The sequence below is a fragment of the Drosophila elegans genome, unplaced genomic scaffold (assembly GCF_018152505.1).
Source record: "Drosophila elegans isolate 14027-0461.03 unplaced genomic scaffold, ASM1815250v1 contig_397, whole genome shotgun sequence".
Taxonomy (NCBI): Eukaryota; Metazoa; Arthropoda; class Insecta; order Diptera; family Drosophilidae; genus Drosophila; species Drosophila elegans.
In genome coordinates, this window is record NW_024545782.1 from 2,117,720 (window position 1) to 2,137,813 (window position 20,094).

Below are 20,094 nucleotides of genomic sequence, written 5' to 3' on the forward strand. Positions count from 1 at the left end.
GCGCCAGTCATATATATATATATTTTAACTAAAAACTAAATTTGACAATTATTTTTTACTGAGCCATCATCCACTATCCAAGGGGGTGATTTTAGCTCCATCAAACTGTTTTGACAAGTGTCCCGCTTTTATTTTACTAAATTCTATGGATTAGTGATTAAAAGGTTGTCTGAGCCCTAAAAAATGCAAGTCACGGTAAGGAAAGCTTATTTCACCATCTAGGGTTAACTCGAAAATTTTTGGCACGGCAAAACCGTGCGGACTATCTGTGAATGGTGCTCTACTATTATATTCCTTGTTCAAAAAACCGCGTTTTATTCAAAAATTTAAGAGCGATAACGTTGAGCTGTGAGGGTTCACCTCAATGAATGAACAGCTGATCTGTTGCACGAAGGCCCCTGCTAAATGTAGGCCAGAAAATAAGTTGACGATCTGGCAACGTCGCGAACAAACGTCACATTTCAGCTGTCAGTCAGTCGTTCGGAAAATGGCTGCAATTGTGCGATTTAATTTGTTAACAAAGTCGCAAATTGGTAAATAAACGCCGAATATTTTCCCACATCCACTGCCAAGTTGCTAAGTAGCATGTTCTGCATGAACCTTGCTATTGCCACAAGTGCTCCCAGCCCTGAAAACAATCTATTTCTCTTGCCATCAAATTATGTAATTTTTGCGCAAAGCAAAACAAAAGTCCAGTGCAATGCGCAATTTATTGATTTTGCCCCATGTGTGCCTTGCAGGTGCGGCTTTGCCGGTCAGCCTGCAGCTGCAGCGGTTCCAGAGCACCCAAGCCCCGCCCCCAGGAACTCCTCCGCCACAAACGAAGACCAAGTTCGGTCCGCTGGCGGACGAGGATCGCATCTTCACCAACCTATATGGACGTCACGATTGGAAGTTGAAGGGAGCCCTGAAGCGCGGCGACTGGTATAAGACCAAGGAGATTGTGCTGAAGGGTCCGGACTGGATCGTCAACGAGATAAAGACGTCTGGCCTGCGCGGCCGCGGAGGAGCTGGCTTCCCCAGCGGCATGAAGTGGTCCTTCATGAACAAGCCCGGCGATGGCCGCCCCAAGTACCTGGTGGTGAACGCTGATGAGGGTAAGGAAAAGGGGCTGTGCACCCGAGGGGTTCTATTTGACTGATTTTGTGTTTACCCGCAGGAGAGCCGGGCACCTGCAAGGATCGCGAGATTATGCGCCACGATCCACACAAGCTGGTGGAGGGCTGTCTAATTGCTGGGCGGGCCATGGGCGCCCAGGCTGCCTACATCTACATTCGTGGCGAGTTCTACAACGAGGCCTCCAACATGCAACTGGCCATTGCCGAGGCCTACCAGGCTGGTCTCATTGGCAAGAACGCTTGCGGAACAGGCTACGACTTCGATGTCTTCATGCACCGAGGCGCAGGTGCTTACATTTGCGGCGAGGAAACCGCTTTGATCGAGTCGCTGGAGGGAAAGCAGGGAAAGCCGCGCTTGAAGCCCCCATTCCCCGCCGACGTTGGCGTCTTTGGCTGCCCCACCACGGTTACCAATGTGGAGACGGTAGCCGTGGCTCCGACCATTTGTCGCCGGGGCGGTCCATGGTTCGCCAGCTTTGGGCGCACTCGTAACTCGGGCACCAAGCTCTTCAACATTTCTGGCCATGTGAACAGGCCTTGCACTGTGGAGGAGGAAATGTCAATCCCGCTGAAAGAGTTAATTGAGCGCCACTGTGGAGGAGTAACTGGTGGATGGGACAATCTGCTAGGCGTCATTCCCGGAGGCTCTTCCACCCCCATCATACCCAAAAATGTCTGCGACGACGTAATCATGGATTTCGATGGCTTAATTGCCGCCCAGACATCGCTGGGTACCGCGGCTATCATCGTTATGGACAAGTCGACGGATGTCATTAAGGCTATCGCCAGGCTAATATCCTTTTACAAGCACGAGAGCTGCGGACAATGCACGCCCTGCCGAGAGGGAATCGGCTGGATGAACAAGATTATGACCCGGTAAATCCCCTAAATACCCCTTTATAAAAGCAAAATGAACTACTATTTTGATTTCTCGCTTTAGATTTGTCAAGGGTGACGCGCAACCCGCTGAGATCGATATGCTCTGGGAGATATCCAAACAAATTGAGGGACACACTATTTGCGCGCTTGGTGATGGTGCCGCTTGGCCAGTTCAGGGCCTTATTCGCCACTTCCGGCCCGAGATCGAGAAACGTATGCAACTGCATGCAAAGCGCGCCAGCAATTAAGATACAAAGTTATAGCTAATTTTATTGATTTCATAACCCGAGCGCGACTTGATGCATATAAAGTGAATAGTTCTCTAAACGATGTAATTATTTTGGTTTTTAATGTGTTTGATAACAACCTCAGTATACTCTTAACCAAGCGCCTGGTGTTTTGGTGGAAAGCGTGAATCTAGACTGCTCCCCGCATTGAGCGGGTATAAACTCACATTATTTCGTGGCATCGCAATATTCCGGAATCATCAATAGGTTCGACTGGCGAAGCAAAGTTTTATAAAACAACAGCTAGAGTACCGCCCAATTCTCATAGGATTTCAATTACTTAAGAAGTTAAAATCAACATTAAGTCAACATTAACCACATAGAATAAAACAATTACTAGAGTTTTTATATAGTTTGTTTTTTTTTTTTTCGATGACGATTTTGTAAAGTACAAAACGATGATTATTTAAAGTTTTCTTAAGGTTTATAGCCACTAATTCCAAGGCGATAGCAGATGGTTTAAAAGATAGTACTATCATTTTTGAACTAAAAACATAAAGGCTGTTAACAGATGGTTGCCCACAGGGAGCATGTGTATATTAAAGTCTAGAAAATTAGTATAAGGTTGTCACTGAAATCAGTAAAATGAAACCCGATCAGAGTTTGATCCTTTGGGTGGTTCTTACATTCTGCAGCTTGAATTTCACTATACACCTTGTTCAGTTTACTGAACGATATTAAAAATATTTAGAAAAAGTGTATAAAGAATTAAGTCGAAGAATATGTATACAATACTAGATTTTATCCCTTTGTTTTGCTCACATACACATTCATTATTATTCTTATTCATTTTTTGTATTTACTCGTATATAATTATTTATGGTTTTTTTAGGTATGTATTCGAGTTTAGGTTTAATTCGTTTAAAAGTTTTAGATCGTTTTTAGTTTGATTCGTTTTTCGTTTGTTTAACTTGGCTCAAAGCGTTCACATATTGCTTATCTATGAGAAGGAACATAGTACAATATTTCAGCTTAAAAGACTAAACAACATTTCGAACAAGTCACTAGAAGAGTTTTGTATTTTCATTTATTTCGCTTGTTTTTCATCAATAGATTTTTCTCGTTGTAGGCAAGAGTTGCGACAGGATTCGGTTCCGTTTATTGAATAGCATCAGGCGCACAACATCGTGTAAATAAGCGTCAACTAACACTGCTATGTATGTTCGGTAGACTGTATTCTATATGTATTGTGTATATATTTTGAATTCTGCAGAAGGTAACGCCAACTAGTTGCTTAGAGCTTTTGAAAAACATCTAGATAGTTCCGTTCGGTTGGGAGGTTGGTTTAAGTTTGAGGCCCGGGGTCAGGGGTCAGGGTTCGGAGTTCGGTATTAGAAAGTCAGGGACTTGGGGAGGGCGAAGGTAAAAAATATATCATATATGCGTGTATATAAATGTGTATATATGTATATCAAGTTTAGTTTAGTATCACACTAGTAGAGATAATGCGAAGAGGCCTGAGCTCTATACTGTTTCGGTGTCAGCTTGATCAGCTTGGGGTTGAAGGCCCCCAAGGCCGCCTCGTTGGTCGACGAGGGGGGCGGCGGGGCGGTGTGGGTCCGGAAGCGCGACCTCAGGAAGTTCTGCATGGAGCGCAGGCGGATGATGGGCGCGCAGGGAGATTGTCGAAGCGAGTTGTGGTTGAGCGCCCAGTAGATCACCGGACTGATGGCAGAGTAGAAGTAGCCTAAAAGAGTGCGTTGGTCAGTTGGTCACTTGCTCAGTTGGTCAGTGTCAGTGACTGGTTGTAGTGCCCTCGGCATCGAACTCACCTAACAGGAGGCTGAAGTAGACGGAGGTCTGGCTGCAGTGCTGCTTGCTGCCCAAGTTCTTGTAGAAGATGCAGAAGACGTGAGGTGCCCAGCAGGCTATAAAGATAACTGCCGAGGCAATTAGCATGTTGGCCAGGTGCCGGCGCGACCGAAGTGTGGAGGTCTGAGGTAATGGTATTCCGGGAGTCGCAGGTCCCTTTCCCGACCGGTTGATGCGCTGTCGCTGCGAGTGGGCGCGAATCTCCCTCATGGCCCTGAATAGATTTAATTTTAATTAACTTATTCTGAGAACTCAAAACTACTAACACCTTGTTAAATATATCAGTGTTTTTGTAATTAACGCAAACATACATTTTTCACATTGAGATGTAATAATAATAATAACATAACTACAGTCTTAAGTTTCATTTCCGTAACTCTTAACGCAAATATTTCCTTTAATCTTTGAAACAAGAACAAATAATTTCAACTTATAAACGGTTAGATTTAAAAAAAATAATTTTTTTTTCCGGTGAAAATTCGAAGTTACACTTTCATTTTAATAGTCGTTTCAAAGTGTTTGAAAATACAAGTACAAGTTTAATCGCGTTTTCCTGAAAATTGTGTTTTCAAAGTCAAATCAACATAACTCAAATACGGCTAAACGCCTCAAATTAGTCTCAAATTTTTACACGAGCTTCTTAAATAAATTTCTAGTAATTAATCGAAGTTATTTCTCACCGATAAATATATTTTTTATTGGTAATTTAAGGTCAAAATGTTGGACAAAAATCAACTTGTTTTTGAGAAACCGCCATTTTGTCACGAAACGTTATTTTGCTTATTGCTTCCATTATTTAGTAGATTTAACATTACTTTAACAATTTGGAGATATAGTGGTCACCGCAAAAAGTATTTTTTGAGAGGAGCTCCCGGAGATCAGCTTAAGCTCCTTGCCAAATAAATATTTGTACGGATTTTTCGGCCTTGTAACTAACTAACTCCTTAAGAACAAACAACTATTCGTTAAAATCTCTTTTTAATTTCTATAAATATAAGAGAAGGGCGCAGAAGCCATTATATTATTTAAGCCATTATTTGAGCCATTATATTATTTAAATTAGACCTATGACAGCTTTATGAAGGAGTTTTCCCAATTTTAACTATTTTTTTTAAACAAAAAATTGCAGTATATCGGAAAAGATGGGTAGATAAACAAAAATGTAATTTTGCAAAAATTTTTTTGGATTGACAGCTTAATTGATAATATATATTGATATGATATAGTCGTCCGATCATTTCCATTTGACTTGATTTTTGCTTAGCTGAGGTATTGTACAAGCTGAGTTTGTAAGGGTAATAAAGTCACGATTATCTCAAAACTGGGACGCGATGGAAAGTTTACAATTTTGAAAAACATAACGTTCAGTATTGTGTGTCTACCTTTGTAATTAGAGCAACTACTAAATGCATACCTGGGCGATATGGGATTGCTGGAGCGGTAGGAGCCAGGTTCGAGGGCCGATCCGATGGAGCCCGGCTGCCGTGGGTGCAGAGTGTGCAGCTGGATGTCCCCTGGACTGACGGCCATTGGACCGCCGCCGGTGCCCGTGCCGTTACCATTCGAGGTGTCGTCCCCCGTGGTGGCCCCGCCGCAGGCCGCCTGCTGGGCGTTGGGGCAACCCGTAACGATCACCATGTGGGTCTGGCGCCTCAGAATGGGGATGGGCAGGGGAAGCTCCCCGTGAGCAGCCCGGGCGGTCAGCGAGAGGGCGCAGAGCTTGCGACGCACGCCGTAGTGGTTGAGCAGCACGCCCACGCCCGGCAGCACGAACACCGCGATCGTGTGGAAGAGGATGAAGGACATGAACATGGCATTGGCGCCCAGGTCCGAGGTGCAACTGATGGTGATGGGGCTCGGCGTGGTGCTCGCCCCACCGCCCTTGCCCATAGTCGATCTGGCGATGATCTTGTAGGCGAACAGGAACGGAGTGCTGATGGCCGCCGATGCTAGCCAGGAGAGCAGGGCCAGCGAGACGTGTAAATAGCGGCGCTGGCGCAGCTGCGCCAATCTCGGATGCTTCACGGTGGCGTAGCGGTCCAGGGAGAGCATGAAAAACGAGATGGTGCTGGCCGCTACGGGCATGACCTGGTGAGGAATAGTGAGATGCATAGTATAATATAGATTTTTTGAGCTTTATTAATATTACTGTTCCTCCTCGGTTGGCTTAAACAGTATAGTCTCCGATTTAAATAAAGACGTGGGTGCAAAGTGAGTTTATTAATCAACAGGAAAAGAAGCAAACTTCGGCAAGCCGATTGTTCCCATGGGAGCTATATGTTATGGTCGGCCGATTTAAATAACTGAACAAAAAACTGCGAAGTTTTAATTTTCTTCTTAAATTTTCTGTTTGTTCCTAGGGGAGCTATATGTTATAGTCGTCGGATCCTGCAACTTTTGAGAAAGTGTTAGGAAGATAGCTCCAATGGACGACACTCCTAATGCTGCTGATCAAGAATATATATACTTCATTGGGCCGGAAATGTGTGTTAACTGCGTTGCTAACTTTTGATTGAAATTAGCGCAGCTAAATAGCAAAATCTCTTATAGGGCTACCAGTGTGATACTTTTTAAAAATCGATTTTTTTTGGTTTATTGGATAGTTTACTCTTTAAAAAGCGTTTAGATTTGAAGGGATGAAAATTGTCAATTTGGTATTTAAAAAGGACAATTTTAACTTTGTTCATTTTATATTTTTTAAAAATTTTAAAGGAATTACTTTAAAATTATTACCCTTTTTTGATTTTTTTTTTGTTACACCTACCCATTTGGCTGGAATCATGTCAGCAGTTGGATTACTTGTTTTTTGGAAACTCCGAAGACTCCACATAGCACCGTTATTACGTAATTTTTTTGAAAAAAAAATCTTAAAACGAAGTTTAAAACATACTTTATTATGTAGAAAAAATTTGAAAACCTTTTATCGAGTACTTTCATTTAAAAAAATTACCAAAACTAGCCTAATTTTTCGTGGGTCACGCTAGTAATCTGAATCTCTTCAAAATATTAGTACAATTTTTGCATTGATGGTGTTTATGATTTGATTCTGAATCGTATTACAATATATAAATCTTATTCGAAAATCCAGAAAATAATTTTCGATCAAAATAAATCATAATGAGAACGGAAGCTAGCTTCGGCAAGCCGAAGTTTTAATACCCTTGCATCCGAAATGATAGAAAATCATTGTTTCAGGCAAAAAAAAGGGAGATATACGCAAAAGTTTTCGAAAACAAACAAATTTATTAAGTTTTACCCGATCGTTCTTATTGCAGGTATGAAATATAGTTGCAAGTACAAAATTACGAATTTAAATTATCTTTTACACTGCGCGAGCAGTTGCTCAGTATGAGATATATATGATAGCTTTAGGATATAGTCAACCGACTCGAATTGAAGTCAAGCAATGGGTTCAAAAATACTTTTAAAACATAATTTAGGGCAAGAACCCGCGAACTTAAAATGGAAAAGCAGCCAAATCAAACAAATTTGACACGCTTGTTCCTCTGGCAGTTATAAACGGACATGGACATCAACTCGTCTAGTCATGCTGATAAATACTAATATAAGTATATTATTGTAGTTTATTTTTTTGGTTATAGATTAAAAACTCAGGATTGGATTTAAGTTTTTTGATTTATATTTTATACCTTAAACAAGAAAGAAAGCAAACTTCGGCAAGCCGAAGTTCATATACCCTTGCAGCTATTGCATGAATTAAATACTTTTGAAAATATTTAAATTATGATTTACTTGAGTATATGCTGAAAAACATTGAAACTATGATGATTTGCAGCTCAATTATAAGATAGTTATTTTATATATTTTTATTATTTCTATGGGAGCTGTATGATATAGACGTCCGATTTTGATAAAATTTAAACCATAATTCTGAAATAATTAAACATTGCTATATGTCGAAGAACTAAACAAAAAATTAAAAAACAGAAAAGTTATAATTTTTTTTTCATTTATTTTTCCGATTGTTTCTATGGGAGCTATATGCTATAGTCGTCCGATTTTGCTGAAAATTAAAACATAATTCTGAAATACTTAACCATTACTATATCTCGAAGAACTAAACAAAAAATTAAAAAACAGCAAAATTATAATTTTTTTCATTTATTTTTCCGATTGTTCCTATGGGAGCTATATGCTATAGTCGTCCGATTTTGATGAAATTTAAACCGTAAATCGGAAATATTTAACCATTACTAAATGTCGAAGAACTAAACAAAAAATTAAAAAACAGCAAAGTTATAATTTTTTTTCATTTATTTTTCCGATTGTTCCTATGGGAGCTGTATGCTATAGTCGTCCGATCCGGCTCGTTCCGACTTATATACTACCTGCAATAGAAAGACAACTTCTGGGAAAGTTTCATGCAGATAGCTTTAAAACTGAGAGACTAGTTTGCATATAAACGGACGGACAGACGGACAGACGGACAGACGGACATGGCTAGATCGACTCGCCTAGTGATGCTGATCAAGAATATATATACTTTATAGGGTCGGAGATGTCTCCTTCACTGCGTTGCAAACTTCTGACTGAAATTATAATACCCTCTGCAAGGGTATAAATATTACCATGTATACCGCATTTGGAATATAGCAATAAGTACTAGAAAAGATATTTTTATACCCTTGCAGAGGGTATTATAATTTCAGTCAGAAGTTTGCAACGCAGTGAAGGAGACATCTCCGACCCTATAAAGTATATATATTCTTGATCAGCATCACTAGGCGAGTCGATCTAGCCATGTCCGTCTGTCCGTCTGTCCGTCCGTTTATATGCAAACTAGTCTCTCAGTTTTAAAGCTATCTGCATGAAACTTTCCCAAAAGTTGTCTTTCTATTGCAGGTAGTATATAAGTCGGAACGAGCCGGATCGGACGACTATAGCATATAGCTCCCATAGGAACAATCGGAAAAATAAATGAAAAAAAATTATAACTTTGCTGTTTTTTAATTTTTTGTTTAGTTCTTCGACATTTAGTAATGGTTAAATATTTCCGATTTACGGTTTAAATTTCATCAAAATCGGACGACTATAGCATATAGCTCCCATAGGAACAATCGGAAAAATAAATGAAAAAAATTATAACTTTGCTGTTTTTTAATTTTTTGTTTAGTTCTTCGACATTTAGTAATGGTTACATATTTCCGATATACGGTTTAAATTTCATCAAAGTCGGACGACTATATCATATAGCTCCCATAGGAACAAGCGGAAAAATAAATGAAAAAAAATTATAACTTTTCTGTTTTTTAATTTTTTGTTTAGTTCTTCGACATATAGCAATGGTTAAATATTTCAGAATTATGGTTTAAATTTTATCAAAATCGGACGTCTATATCATATAGCTCCCTTAGAAATAATAAAAATATATAAAATAACTATCAAATAATTGAGCTGCAAATCATCATAGCTTCAATGTTTTTAAACATATACGAAAGTAAATCATAATTTTAATGTTTTCAAAAATTTTTAATTCTTGCAATAGCTGCAAGGGTATATGATCTTCGGCTTGCCGAAGTTTGCTTTCTTTCTTGTTGTATTAGGAATAGGCGTATTCTAACATATGAATATGTATACTTAATAGAGTCGGAAATGTGCTCACAGTATTTAAAAACCCCGATTTTAATTTACAATCACAAAGTAAAATAAATTACCACCAAGTGCATAGCAGAGGAATTTTGTGTGGCATAACCATAACTCACCTGTATGTAGTGTATGACCTTGCAGAGCACAAGCGGCAGCGATCGCGTGCGACGACTCATGGCGAGATTGAGGAGCGTGACCGGGGCAGAGATGCCGGTGACCAGCAAGTCGGCAATGCATACGGCCAGGAGTAGCGGGTTGCGCAGTCGCACCGAGGAGGCCGAGCAGAGAGTCAGCACCAGCGTAGAGTTGCCCACGACGCCGCCAAAGACCACGAGGCCGTAGCTGACCGCCAGCAGCAGCAGAGTTAGCGAGGAGATGGAGTGCTCTGGGTCCATGTCCATGTCGTACGGATTATCCAGGCTAAAGTTGCTGTAGTCGAAGTCCTGATCGTACGCAACCTGGTCCGAGCGCAGCTGGTTTGGCTCCTGGAGGGAGAAGTGCAACTCAGCGGAATCCAGGCCATGATGGCGCCGGTAGGAGTTCTCGTTCTCCCACCACTGCTGCAGATTGTCCCTGTTCATGATTTCGATCCCGCGGCAGAATCCGTCCCCGACTCTGATGCTCCTGCTATCGGCCTGGTCCGTACTCGATTTGGGCGATCTTTGAGGGAGACGCGTTTGCCTGGTCGCCTCATTTCATACTAAAGAGCTGTGGCTGCGCCATGTGGTGTGCGACATAAAAAGGTTGCAAAGAATAAAAGCCATCATTAGTATTTTTGTCGGCCACAAGTTCACCCCCTAAACAGCCACCCACCCACAAGTTTTTCGCCACACATCTCTGCCCCCTTGACACTGACACTCAGGCGCACTTAAAGATTGCTGATGCTCTTCCGTCTAAGTTCCGTCCGCCACCCAGACCCACTCATGCCCCTTGTCAGCGGAATAAATGGCATCGCAACCTTGCACTTTGTGCACTCGACAAACAACACCAAGGTCTGCCCTTCTGGTTTGTTCTTCCTAAGCGCCTGTTTCCGTCTCTGTTTTCCAGGCACGAACAAATTTGGAAAGCTTCCAAGTCAAAGATTGAATTTAACTTTATTTCATTTCATTACCCATTGATTTAAAGAATACATATACATCACGGCCGTAGCGCGGGAGCTCCACCTTTCCAAAAACCCCTTGTCCTCAAAAAGTTTATAAAACAAATTAAAAAAAAAAAAACTTTTCAAAAGTGACTGACGGAAAAAACCAAATAAATCTAAAGAAGAGGGTGAGGCGAAACCGACACCCCAAATGGTAAAAACCAAAAAGGCGCCAAAAAACAAAAATTGTGATGTAACGAAGATTTCTAAAAGAAACGCCAAAAGCTTTGTTTTTGGCGTGCTTACGTAATCATCAAAACAAGAATTAAATTGTGATTGATAAATGATGGATAATAAGCCCAGAACAATCGTATTGATGCTTTCATAAAAGTAGTAATCTATGGGTGTCGGTTTCGCATCACCAACACTGCTTCGGAGAATAGCCTCCTCTAAGCAAATTGCAGTAAGCAAAATGTCTTTTTAAATGCAAAGTTAGAAACCCTACTATAAGAAATCTAAAAATAATTTCATTAATTTGGCCAGGCAGACAGAAGAAGTGCTTGTAACTTAATTTACGTGAAGCTCAAAAACAAACGAAGTACCGAAAAACTCTATATAGAAAAAACGTTTGAAACCGCAAAAACTAAAAAGATTTTACAAAACATGATGAGGTGTCTTCCTTATCTAAGCTTTCTTTTAAATATAAGATTTCCTTTCTGTGATCTGCTCCATCAGCGAGATTCAGGGGGTGTCGGATTCGCCGCATGTTTCTATGCGGTTTTTTGCCGACTGATCTTTCGTTGACTCCTTATACTTTAACAATTTTAATTTTTATTTGGGCTGGTTGTTAATCCCACAGGCAGCAATCTGTATACATAGGACATTATTTTAAAGTGTGGTAAGTTGTACGCCATTATCTCATTAGTTTTAAAACGGTCACAAATAAAAGGTCCGCCAGTATTGTCTGTTGAATGGTCCTCAGAATTTCAAAATTTGCCAAGCTTACTCTAAAGCCCACACCCTCGAATGCACGGCACTCTGTGTCATTGTACAGGTCAGTTATACTGATTCAAAAATCTAACCATTATTTTACAAGTTATAAGCATTATTGTATTTTCCGGAAGATGGCGTCACAGAAAGTTATGTTTTTAGGTCCAAAGACTTTCAAAATAATTTTTATGAATTCTTGTTGATTCCTCTGAAAACACACTATTAGTTGTTATCAAGTTTTTGTTATATCTTGCAGAGGGTATTATAATTTCAGTCAGAAGTTTGCAGGTAGTATATAAGTCAGAACGAGCCGGATCGGGCGATTATAGCATATAGCTCCCATAGAAACAATCGGAAAAATAAATAAAAAAAATTATAGCTTTGCTGTTTTTTAATTTTTTTGATTAGTTCTTCGACATTTAGTAATGGCTAAATATTTCAGAATTACGATTTAAATTTCATCAAAATCGGACGACTATAGCATATAGCTCCCATAGGAACAATCGTATAGCTGCCATAGGAACTATAGAATAATTAAGCTGCAAATCATCATAGCTTCAATGTTTTTAAACATAGGCAAGTAAATCATAATTTTAATGTTTTCAAGAATATTTAGTTTTTGCAATAGCTGCAAGGGTATATGAATTTCAGTTTGCCGAAGTTTGCTTCCTTTCTTGTTTAATTTTTTTTTAGTTCTTCGACATAAAGCATTGGTTAAATATTCCAGAATTATGGTTTAAATTTCATCAATTTCGGACTACTGTATCATATAGCTCCCTTGGGAACAATAAAAATATTAAAAAAATTTATTTTTAATTTAACTTTTTTATTTAAAAAATTTTTTTTTATAAATTCTTTCTGATTAATTAATAATTTGACTGTTCAAAATAACGCTTTTAATTTTTTTAAAATTGGAAAACAATATCATGTAGCTGTCATAGGAACTATCAAATAATTAAGCTGAAAATCATAATAGCTTCAAGTAAATCATAATTTTAAGGTTTTCAAGAATATTTAATATTTGCAATAGCTGCAAAGGGTATATGAAGTTCGGATTGCCGAAGTTTACTTCCTTTCTTGTTTTGCATATGTTTTTAATAGGGCCAAAGTGATTGGGAACAATTAGGTAAGTTACGTTTGACTAAAACCAAGAAAATTACCAACAAAACAAACAACAGCTTACCAAGAAAAGCGGTAAAACGTGGATTTAATTGTTCTCGTTTGGAAGCTAGATTTGAAATTGAAGTTTTCTGTTAATATTACAATTTGCATTTTATATCGATCTATCCATGAACCTTCGTCCCTTTCTACGCAAACTCAGTTTAAAAGCTATAATGAAACTTTCCCAAAAGTTGTCTTTTTACTGCAGGTAGGATGTAATTCGGAGCGAGTCGGATCGGACGACTATATCATATAACTCGCATAGAAATAATCGTAACACTTCGATAAGTCGAAGTTTGTACACCCTTTGTAGAGAGTATATTTAACAAGAAAGAAAGCAAACTTCGGCAAGCCGAAGTTCATATACCCTTGCAGCTATCGCAAGAATTAAATATTTTTGAAAACATTAAAATTATGATTTACTTGCGTATTTAAACCATAATTCTGAAATATTTAACCATTGCTATATGTCGAAGAACTAAACAAAAAATTAAAAAACAGCAAAGTTATAATTTTTTTTCAATTATTTTTCCGATTGTTCCTATGGGAGCTATATGCTATAGTCGTCCGATTTTGATGAAATTTAAACCATAATTCTGAATTATTTAACCATTGCTATATGTCGAAGAACTAAACAAAAAATTAAAAAACAGCAAAGTTATAATTTTTTTTCAATTATTTTTCCGATTGTTCCTATGGGAGCTATATGCTATAGTCTTCCGATTTTGATGAAATTTTAACCATAATTCTGAAATATTTAACCATTGCTTTATGTCGAAGAACAAAACAAAAAATTAAAAAACAGCAAAGTTATAATTTTTTTTCAATTATTTTTCCGATTGTTCCTATGGGAGCTATATGCTATAGTCGTCCGATTTTGATGAAATTTAAACCATAATTCTGAATTATTTAACCATTGCTATATGTCGAAGAACTAAACAAAAAATTAAAAAACAGCAAAGTTATAATTTTTTTTCAATTATTTTTCCGATTGTTCCTATGGGAGCTATATGTTATAGTCGTCCGATCCGGCTCGTTCCGACTTATATACCTGCAATAGAAAGACAACTTTTGGGAAAGTTTCATGCAGATAGCTTTAAAACTGAGAGACTAGTTTGCATATAAACGGACGGACAGACGGACGGACAGACGGACAGACGGACGGACAGACGGACATGGCTAGATCGACTCTACTAGTGATGCTGATCAAGAATATATATACTTTATAGGGTCGGAAACGTCTCCTTCACTGCGTTGCAAACTTCTGACTGAAATTATAATACCCTCTGCAAGGGTATAAAAACAATTAAGCCAGCCAATTTGCCGATGAATTTTTGTATCCTCCCTATAGTAGTATTATGATATAGTTGTTTTAAGATAGTAAACCATAACTATAAGTCGAAGTATATTGGTATAAATTGAAAAGCAATACAGTTATAAATTGTTTTCCTTTATTTTTTTCGATTGTTTCTGTGGGACCTGTATGATCGACTCGGCAGTGGAGCTGATCATGGATATATATATATTTTGTAGGGTTGAAAATATCATTGAGATATTTGTGTACTTCAGTCGGGGCTCTCGAATTTAGAGCTCTGTTTTTCGCCGATCTGAGGACCAAACCTATTGAAAGTTAAATGTATATGTATGTACATATTAATTTACGTCACTCAAACGTCAGCAACAAGTACAAAGGTGACAAAAGCCAGGCCAAAAGCTGAAAAGGAAAGGCGGAAGAATGGCCGTAAGGAGGGTCAATGTGCGAGGGGGAGCGATGATGACGAGTTTTGCCATTGATGTTGATGCTGATGTGAAAAGTGTCCGCCACAGGTGACTTAATGTGGCACAGGCAGATACACAGATACATGCAGCCGGGAGTCCTGTCTTTGCCGAAGCCAAAGCCAAAGCCAAAGCACTGGATACACATCCCACTGCCTTACTTTCCTTTTGGCAGGATGACGTTAAGGCCTGCCCGTAGCTTTTTGTCTGTCCTTATTGATTTCGGCAGCTTTTATATTCGTATTAGGGGGCGAATGGTCAGAGGTTGTTGGGTTGTCGAGAGTCCTTGTCCAGGCTTCTCCTCCTTTGTTGGCTTATTCGTGACCGCCACAATGGTAAAAAAAAAAACAAGGCATTGTATCTAAGCAGTGAACAAAATAATACATGGAATTAATAACCTTTTTGTGCAATTGCGGACTAATTTAAGGCTGATTTTGAAGAACTGATTACAGGCAGGAAACTTTCTGTTTACTTTCCATGTCGAATGGCGGTTCACATCCAAATTCAAATGTGACAAGGGCTCAACGTAGTGGCTACGTAAGGAGCGACACCATAGTTGCTAACCGTAAAAACGCGCTGCATGACAGAGTCAAAAATAACGGTACATAGACACTCTCGCACACAAACTTACACTAAAACAGGCACACATATAAACAAGGATTCCCCCACTTCGAATACGTAACAACCTACCCTGTTTTGCTTAACGAAATACATATATTGTGGCTGATCCTGCTGCTCTTGAATGTTGTTGTAGCGGTGTTGTTGCTGTTGCTTGTTTTATCGAAGGCACTGTAATTTACAGTTAGAGCATTTTGCTTCATCGGTTGTTGCGCCGTCGTGTTAATTAATCAAATATTTATTTTTATTCCTGTGAACCGTACTCCTCTTACGTACTCTTGTAAAAAACTCGTTATAAAATGCTGCCCGTCGACATTTTCAAAATATTTTGTTGATATTGTCAAAGGTGCGTGCGTGTGTGAGTGTATGTGCGGTTGGTGTTTGGATGTATGAGTGTCGGGGGGAACGAAAAAAATATAAAATGAAACTCAAGGCGCGACGTGCAGGAACTGTTCTTCGGCGGCGCACATACTCGACAGGACCACGGCGGAAGACTGAGCCAGGCAAAAGTCCGCCGGAGCTCCGGCCGCATAGTGTCACTCCGAAGTCAAGAGGCGTCGGGTGCGAGAGAGCAGGGAGAGCTTTTCGCGGGAGCTTTCAGCACTCTGACTTTCGCTTTCAATCAGCAGGACATCAGGACGTTAGTCTGGGGACTGGGACCGGGACCTCAGTGAGCACAGGTCAGAAATCGGGGAATACCGTCAAACATCCCTTGGAGGGTGAGCCTTTGTCCAAAGGCAATTCACAGAAGTAGAGACGCGGATCAAATTAACAGACAGTCCCAATCTAAATACTAACACTCTTTTTTATTTAAATATTCTTTTGTATATGATTAAAATGCATGATGTACTAGTTAATAGTTGCAACTGGTATTGGATTCATTCCATGGTATACTTTATATATGTAACCTATGCGCTTAGATCGTAGATTTACGTGTTTTATAGTTTGTTGTTTGCTTTTGTTCACTCTGTTCGAAATGAATGCAGAATACTGTTGTTACGTGTAAATTAAAAATTACAAATGGGTAAACATACATTTTGTGGAATCGACTGTAAGCCTAAAGGTGGGCGGCAATAAATTATAGAAAAAGGGAAAAGGTTAAGGATAAAATTGTATCAGTTACGAGAATAAATTAGAGTTTGGAAACCAAATAGATTCTATCCGTATTTTGAGATTATTGTATAGTATGTAGATAGCGAGTTTAGTGTAATAATGAACTTTTAACTTATAGCATACAATTTTCTGGATTTGTTTAGTTTCACTTTCTATAAGTAGCAGCAGAGTTTCGATGATCAGTTCTCAGGGTTTCCTACATGGATCAGTATTGTTGTTGGCAGCGGTATACTTGTTTGTAGCAGCATTTGATTGCTTATGGAAAATCCAGCCCATCATCTAATTGTCGATTGTGTACTCGGGCATCTTGTCGTACTTTTGCTTGGTGGCCTCGTGGCTGGTGTCCACCAGCAACGCCGTGTGCGAGTAACCCATAGTCACCTGAGGTATTTTCATGTTGTCCAACTTTGGGACCTCCTTGGGCACCGTCGACGACTTCTGAAACTCCCCGATGCCCAGCTCTCCGAACGTGGGCGATGCCCCCCAGGCGATCAATGTGTCGTCGGCTGAAATCATTATCGATGTGTTGGCACAGCCAATGTCGGTAATGTTCCAGCCGGACAGGTCTTGTACTGGCTTGGGGTACATATTGGCCTCTCCAGTCTTCTTATTCTGCCCAAATAGAAAGAGCAGGCCAAGTTCGTTGACGATCAAACTAAAAGTAGACCCACAGTATACGCTGCGCCCACCCCTTCCTTGGGTATCGAAGAACTTCATTAGTCGCGGTACCATCTCGTCCTTGGGCTCGGCGTGACCAAGGCGCCCAAAACCTCCAAAGCCCCAACTGTAAACGCGCTTCTTCGAGTCGATGGCCACCTGTAAAGCACAGGTTTCCCGTGAGATACCGCCAAATCAATGAATTAATGTCGTCTTACCGTGTGGTTGTTGCCGCAAGCAAAGTCCACGATCTGCACACCATCGACTGGCGTCACATGGCCCTCCTTGCTTTTCTCTATGTACAGCACCACTTTCTTGGGCGACGTCTCGAAGTGGAATGACAGCTTGTTGGCGTTTACAAAGTACTTTGCGTCCGTGTTGTGGCCCAGCTGGCCGTACTCTGGCAGCCCAAACGTGTGCAGGCTTCCCTTAATGTCCAGAATGACCGAGAACTCGGCCCCGCACCCGATCCGGATTATGGGCGGCCCACGGTAGTTGATCGGCGTAGGCGAATAGATGTTGGCGTGGGTGTTGCCCACGCCGCACTGGCCAGACTTGTTCTCGCCGCAGGCGTACACGGTACCCGTGTCGGTGAGAAATAGAGTGTGGTGCCGGCCAACAGCTGCCTGCACCACGTTCAGCTGCTCCAGGGCCGGAATGAGCGTGGGCTTCTCCGCCAGCTTGATGTCCTGGCTGAGGCCCAGCTGCCCGCTGGGATTGCGCCCGAAGCCGAGTGCCTTGCGGTCCATGTTGACGACAATGGTGTGGGCGGCACTTGGTCCGCTGGCCACATAGCGATACTGCAACAGAGAAACACTCTGAAAATCGTTCGAGGAGGCAATGGAAGATGTCTCACCTTCTCATCCGTGAACCGGTGAAAACTGTATAGGTTCGGGCGGACCTTTGTAACGTTTTTGCGGTCCCGTTTGCCGGTCAGGTCCCAGGTCACCATGCCTGCGAGCAGCATCTGGCCCGGGGTCTTCTCCAGCGTGGCCAGCAAGTCCTCAGGCAGCTTGCTGGGCGGATCAAGGTCGTCGTGGGGGATGAGCACCTCCATTTGGTTGGCGGCCGCCGCCTGCTGGTGCACGCCGTCCTCGTTGGACTCGTCGCTGAACTCGTCCTCGTAGTCCGACTCCTTCTTCTTCGGCCGCCGCTTGTTGGGGCCGGCTCCGTTGCCACCTGCCTTGCGCTTGGCCGACATTTTCTCAAAACTCGGATTGCTTCGGGACTGGACTGGATCTGTTTACGCGGCGGCTGCAAGGGAGTAGAGAAGATAAGTTTGGCCCTAAAAACCAGATCCAGTATTCGCACGCATCAGAGCGTAACGCTTAGTGTTTGCGCTATAATATACCCCTGTTTATGCACGACACGAAAATATGCATGAAATGAATCAATTATATTGCATGATCATGTCTTTGACTAATGGCCAACTTTTTAATGGACGTTCTTTAGGCGAATTTTATTTCAATTCAAAGAATCATAATACATTGAATTGTGTTAAAATTATTCTGAACTGAGCTTCGCATAAACACATGATTAGCCTCAAACCGCTCTCGCTCGTTTGGTGGTGTGTGTAGCGTGCACGTCTGTGTGTTCCTGTGTTAGTGTGGTGGTTTTCGCACAGAAACAAAATGAAAGCCGCAGCAAGCGACGCCAACAGATAGAGTGGATATTTTACGTATCCGATGAATGAGTTATTAAAATATAAAACAAGATTTAGATTTAGTGTAGCTGATGAGCAACTTTCACAACTTAAAAAAAAACAATCAGCAACTAAAGCAAGGGCGGAATGGCCGGCTCAAAAATAACCTTTTAAATGGTAGCGTCACTTTACAAACACTAAGACATTACACGGCTTCACCAAAACATAGGTGTTTGCTAATATTGGCTGCACTTTTTTTAATTCAAAGAAAAATATTATTATGACTTACAGTTCTGTGCACTGTTTTATTACTTTTCGCAATTAAATTACAAACAACAAACAACGCAGCTTACAGCGAAAGATGGAAGGCCAGTGGGACCGCGTCTTTACAGTACAACTAATATCGATAATTACAAATTATTTATTTTATTCGGTCCCCTATTCAAAACATCGATATTTTTTTGATAATTTCTTTGTTATAGTTTTGATATATTTTGTAAGCTTAAAAGATTTTGGGTATTCCCGAAACGACTGAATTTCTGAAAATTAAGCAGAATTATACTGAAATTCGGTCAGCTGTTGTTATGGCCACTTTAGAGATATCGATATCAACTCGGGCAATCGGCAAGCCCTGCCAACTTGTGTTGGTAGCCCTGCCATGTCGTGCGCCACCCCGCAAAGTTGGCGGGTAACGACCCTGGCTATTCGAAATCCGAACAACGAAGTTTTGGCTCATGGGTTGGTAGAAGAAGTAAGGAATGGCAGAAAAGATTAAGTCAAAGTCGAAGAAGGGCGTTTAAGCTGCTCGCTCCGAGAGTTTTTTTGTTCGGAGCTAACCAAAAATTAATGATTAAAAATCCACGCTTTTTATTTTGAGCAGATGGCAAGGACGGGACTAGCACATGAACTCCAGTCGACCAGGAGTGTCTAGCAAGATGACTAGTGTATAAGTAGCCGCACAGGCAATGGTGTTGAGCAATGTCGTTTGTCGTTGTTCATTGTTATGTGTGTGTTAGGGCAGGGTTCGGGGATTCAAGCCCTGAAAAGAGAGCTAGCCGGCGATAGCCCAAAACCACGCAGGTCCTAGTATGATCATAACAGTTGGCGCCTAATATAAATTAAAGTGCTGATCACTTTAATCTCCACAGGATTAGAGAAACCCAGAATTTCTGTTTTTTTTCAGAGGTCCAAAAAAAAACATTTGAACTGTCCCTCGAAAGACCGTCCACTGACATAAAGCGTTCAGCAAAAATGAGAGGACTTAGCTGCGACATCAGCAGCTAAGTATCGCAGGTTGGTAAACATACTTAAGAACTTATATACGCACACTTCGGAAAATTAAAAAACTTATTA

General features: G+C 40.7%; 3 protein-coding genes across 5 annotated transcripts; 1 reads left to right on the forward strand and 2 right to left on the reverse strand.

Moving 5' to 3' along the window:
• Nucleotides 1-409: 409 nt before the first annotated feature.
• On the forward strand, nucleotides 410-2,332 carry LOC108148250 (NADH dehydrogenase [ubiquinone] flavoprotein 1, mitochondrial). The gene is made up of 4 exons (XM_017275170.2): nucleotides 410-533; nucleotides 741-1,097; nucleotides 1,160-1,994; nucleotides 2,059-2,332. Exons 1-4 carry the CDS (start codon nucleotides 488-490, stop codon nucleotides 2,243-2,245), a joined length of 1,425 nt encoding a protein of 474 aa, XP_017130659.1. The 5' UTR covers nucleotides 410-487; the 3' UTR covers nucleotides 2,246-2,332.
• A 326-nt stretch (nucleotides 2,333-2,658) lies between these two features.
• Nucleotides 2,659-15,816, reverse strand: LOC108148233 (5-hydroxytryptamine receptor). 2 transcript variants are annotated; one of them, XM_017275159.2, is made up of 5 exons: nucleotides 15,402-15,816; nucleotides 9,820-10,411; nucleotides 5,511-6,184; nucleotides 4,057-4,310; nucleotides 2,659-3,971 (listed from the first exon to the last, which is right to left on the reverse strand). In XM_017275159.2, exons 2-5 carry the CDS (start codon nucleotides 10,282-10,284, stop codon nucleotides 3,718-3,720), a joined length of 1,647 nt encoding a protein of 548 aa, XP_017130648.1. In that variant the 5' UTR covers nucleotides 10,285-10,411; nucleotides 15,402-15,816; the 3' UTR covers nucleotides 2,659-3,717. The 2 variants fall into 2 exon arrangements, with proteins under 2 accessions (XP_017130648.1, XP_017130641.1); XM_017275152.2 differs by having other exon boundaries at nucleotides 9,820-10,417.
• A 300-nt stretch (nucleotides 15,817-16,116) lies between these two features.
• LOC108148278 (protein RCC2 homolog) lies at nucleotides 16,117-19,164 on the reverse strand. 2 transcript variants are annotated; one of them, XM_017275248.2, is made up of 4 exons: nucleotides 19,095-19,164; nucleotides 17,956-18,353; nucleotides 17,318-17,899; nucleotides 16,117-17,258 (listed from the first exon to the last, which is right to left on the reverse strand). In XM_017275248.2, the coding sequence occupies exons 2-4, from the start codon at nucleotides 18,298-18,300 to the stop codon at nucleotides 16,722-16,724; spliced, it is 1,464 nt and encodes a 487-aa protein (XP_017130737.1). In that variant the 5' UTR covers nucleotides 18,301-18,353; nucleotides 19,095-19,164; the 3' UTR covers nucleotides 16,117-16,721. The 2 variants fall into 2 exon arrangements, with proteins under 2 accessions (XP_017130737.1, XP_017130728.1); XM_017275239.2 differs by having other exon boundaries at nucleotides 19,031-19,146.
• Nucleotides 19,165-20,094: the final 930 nt, after the last annotated feature.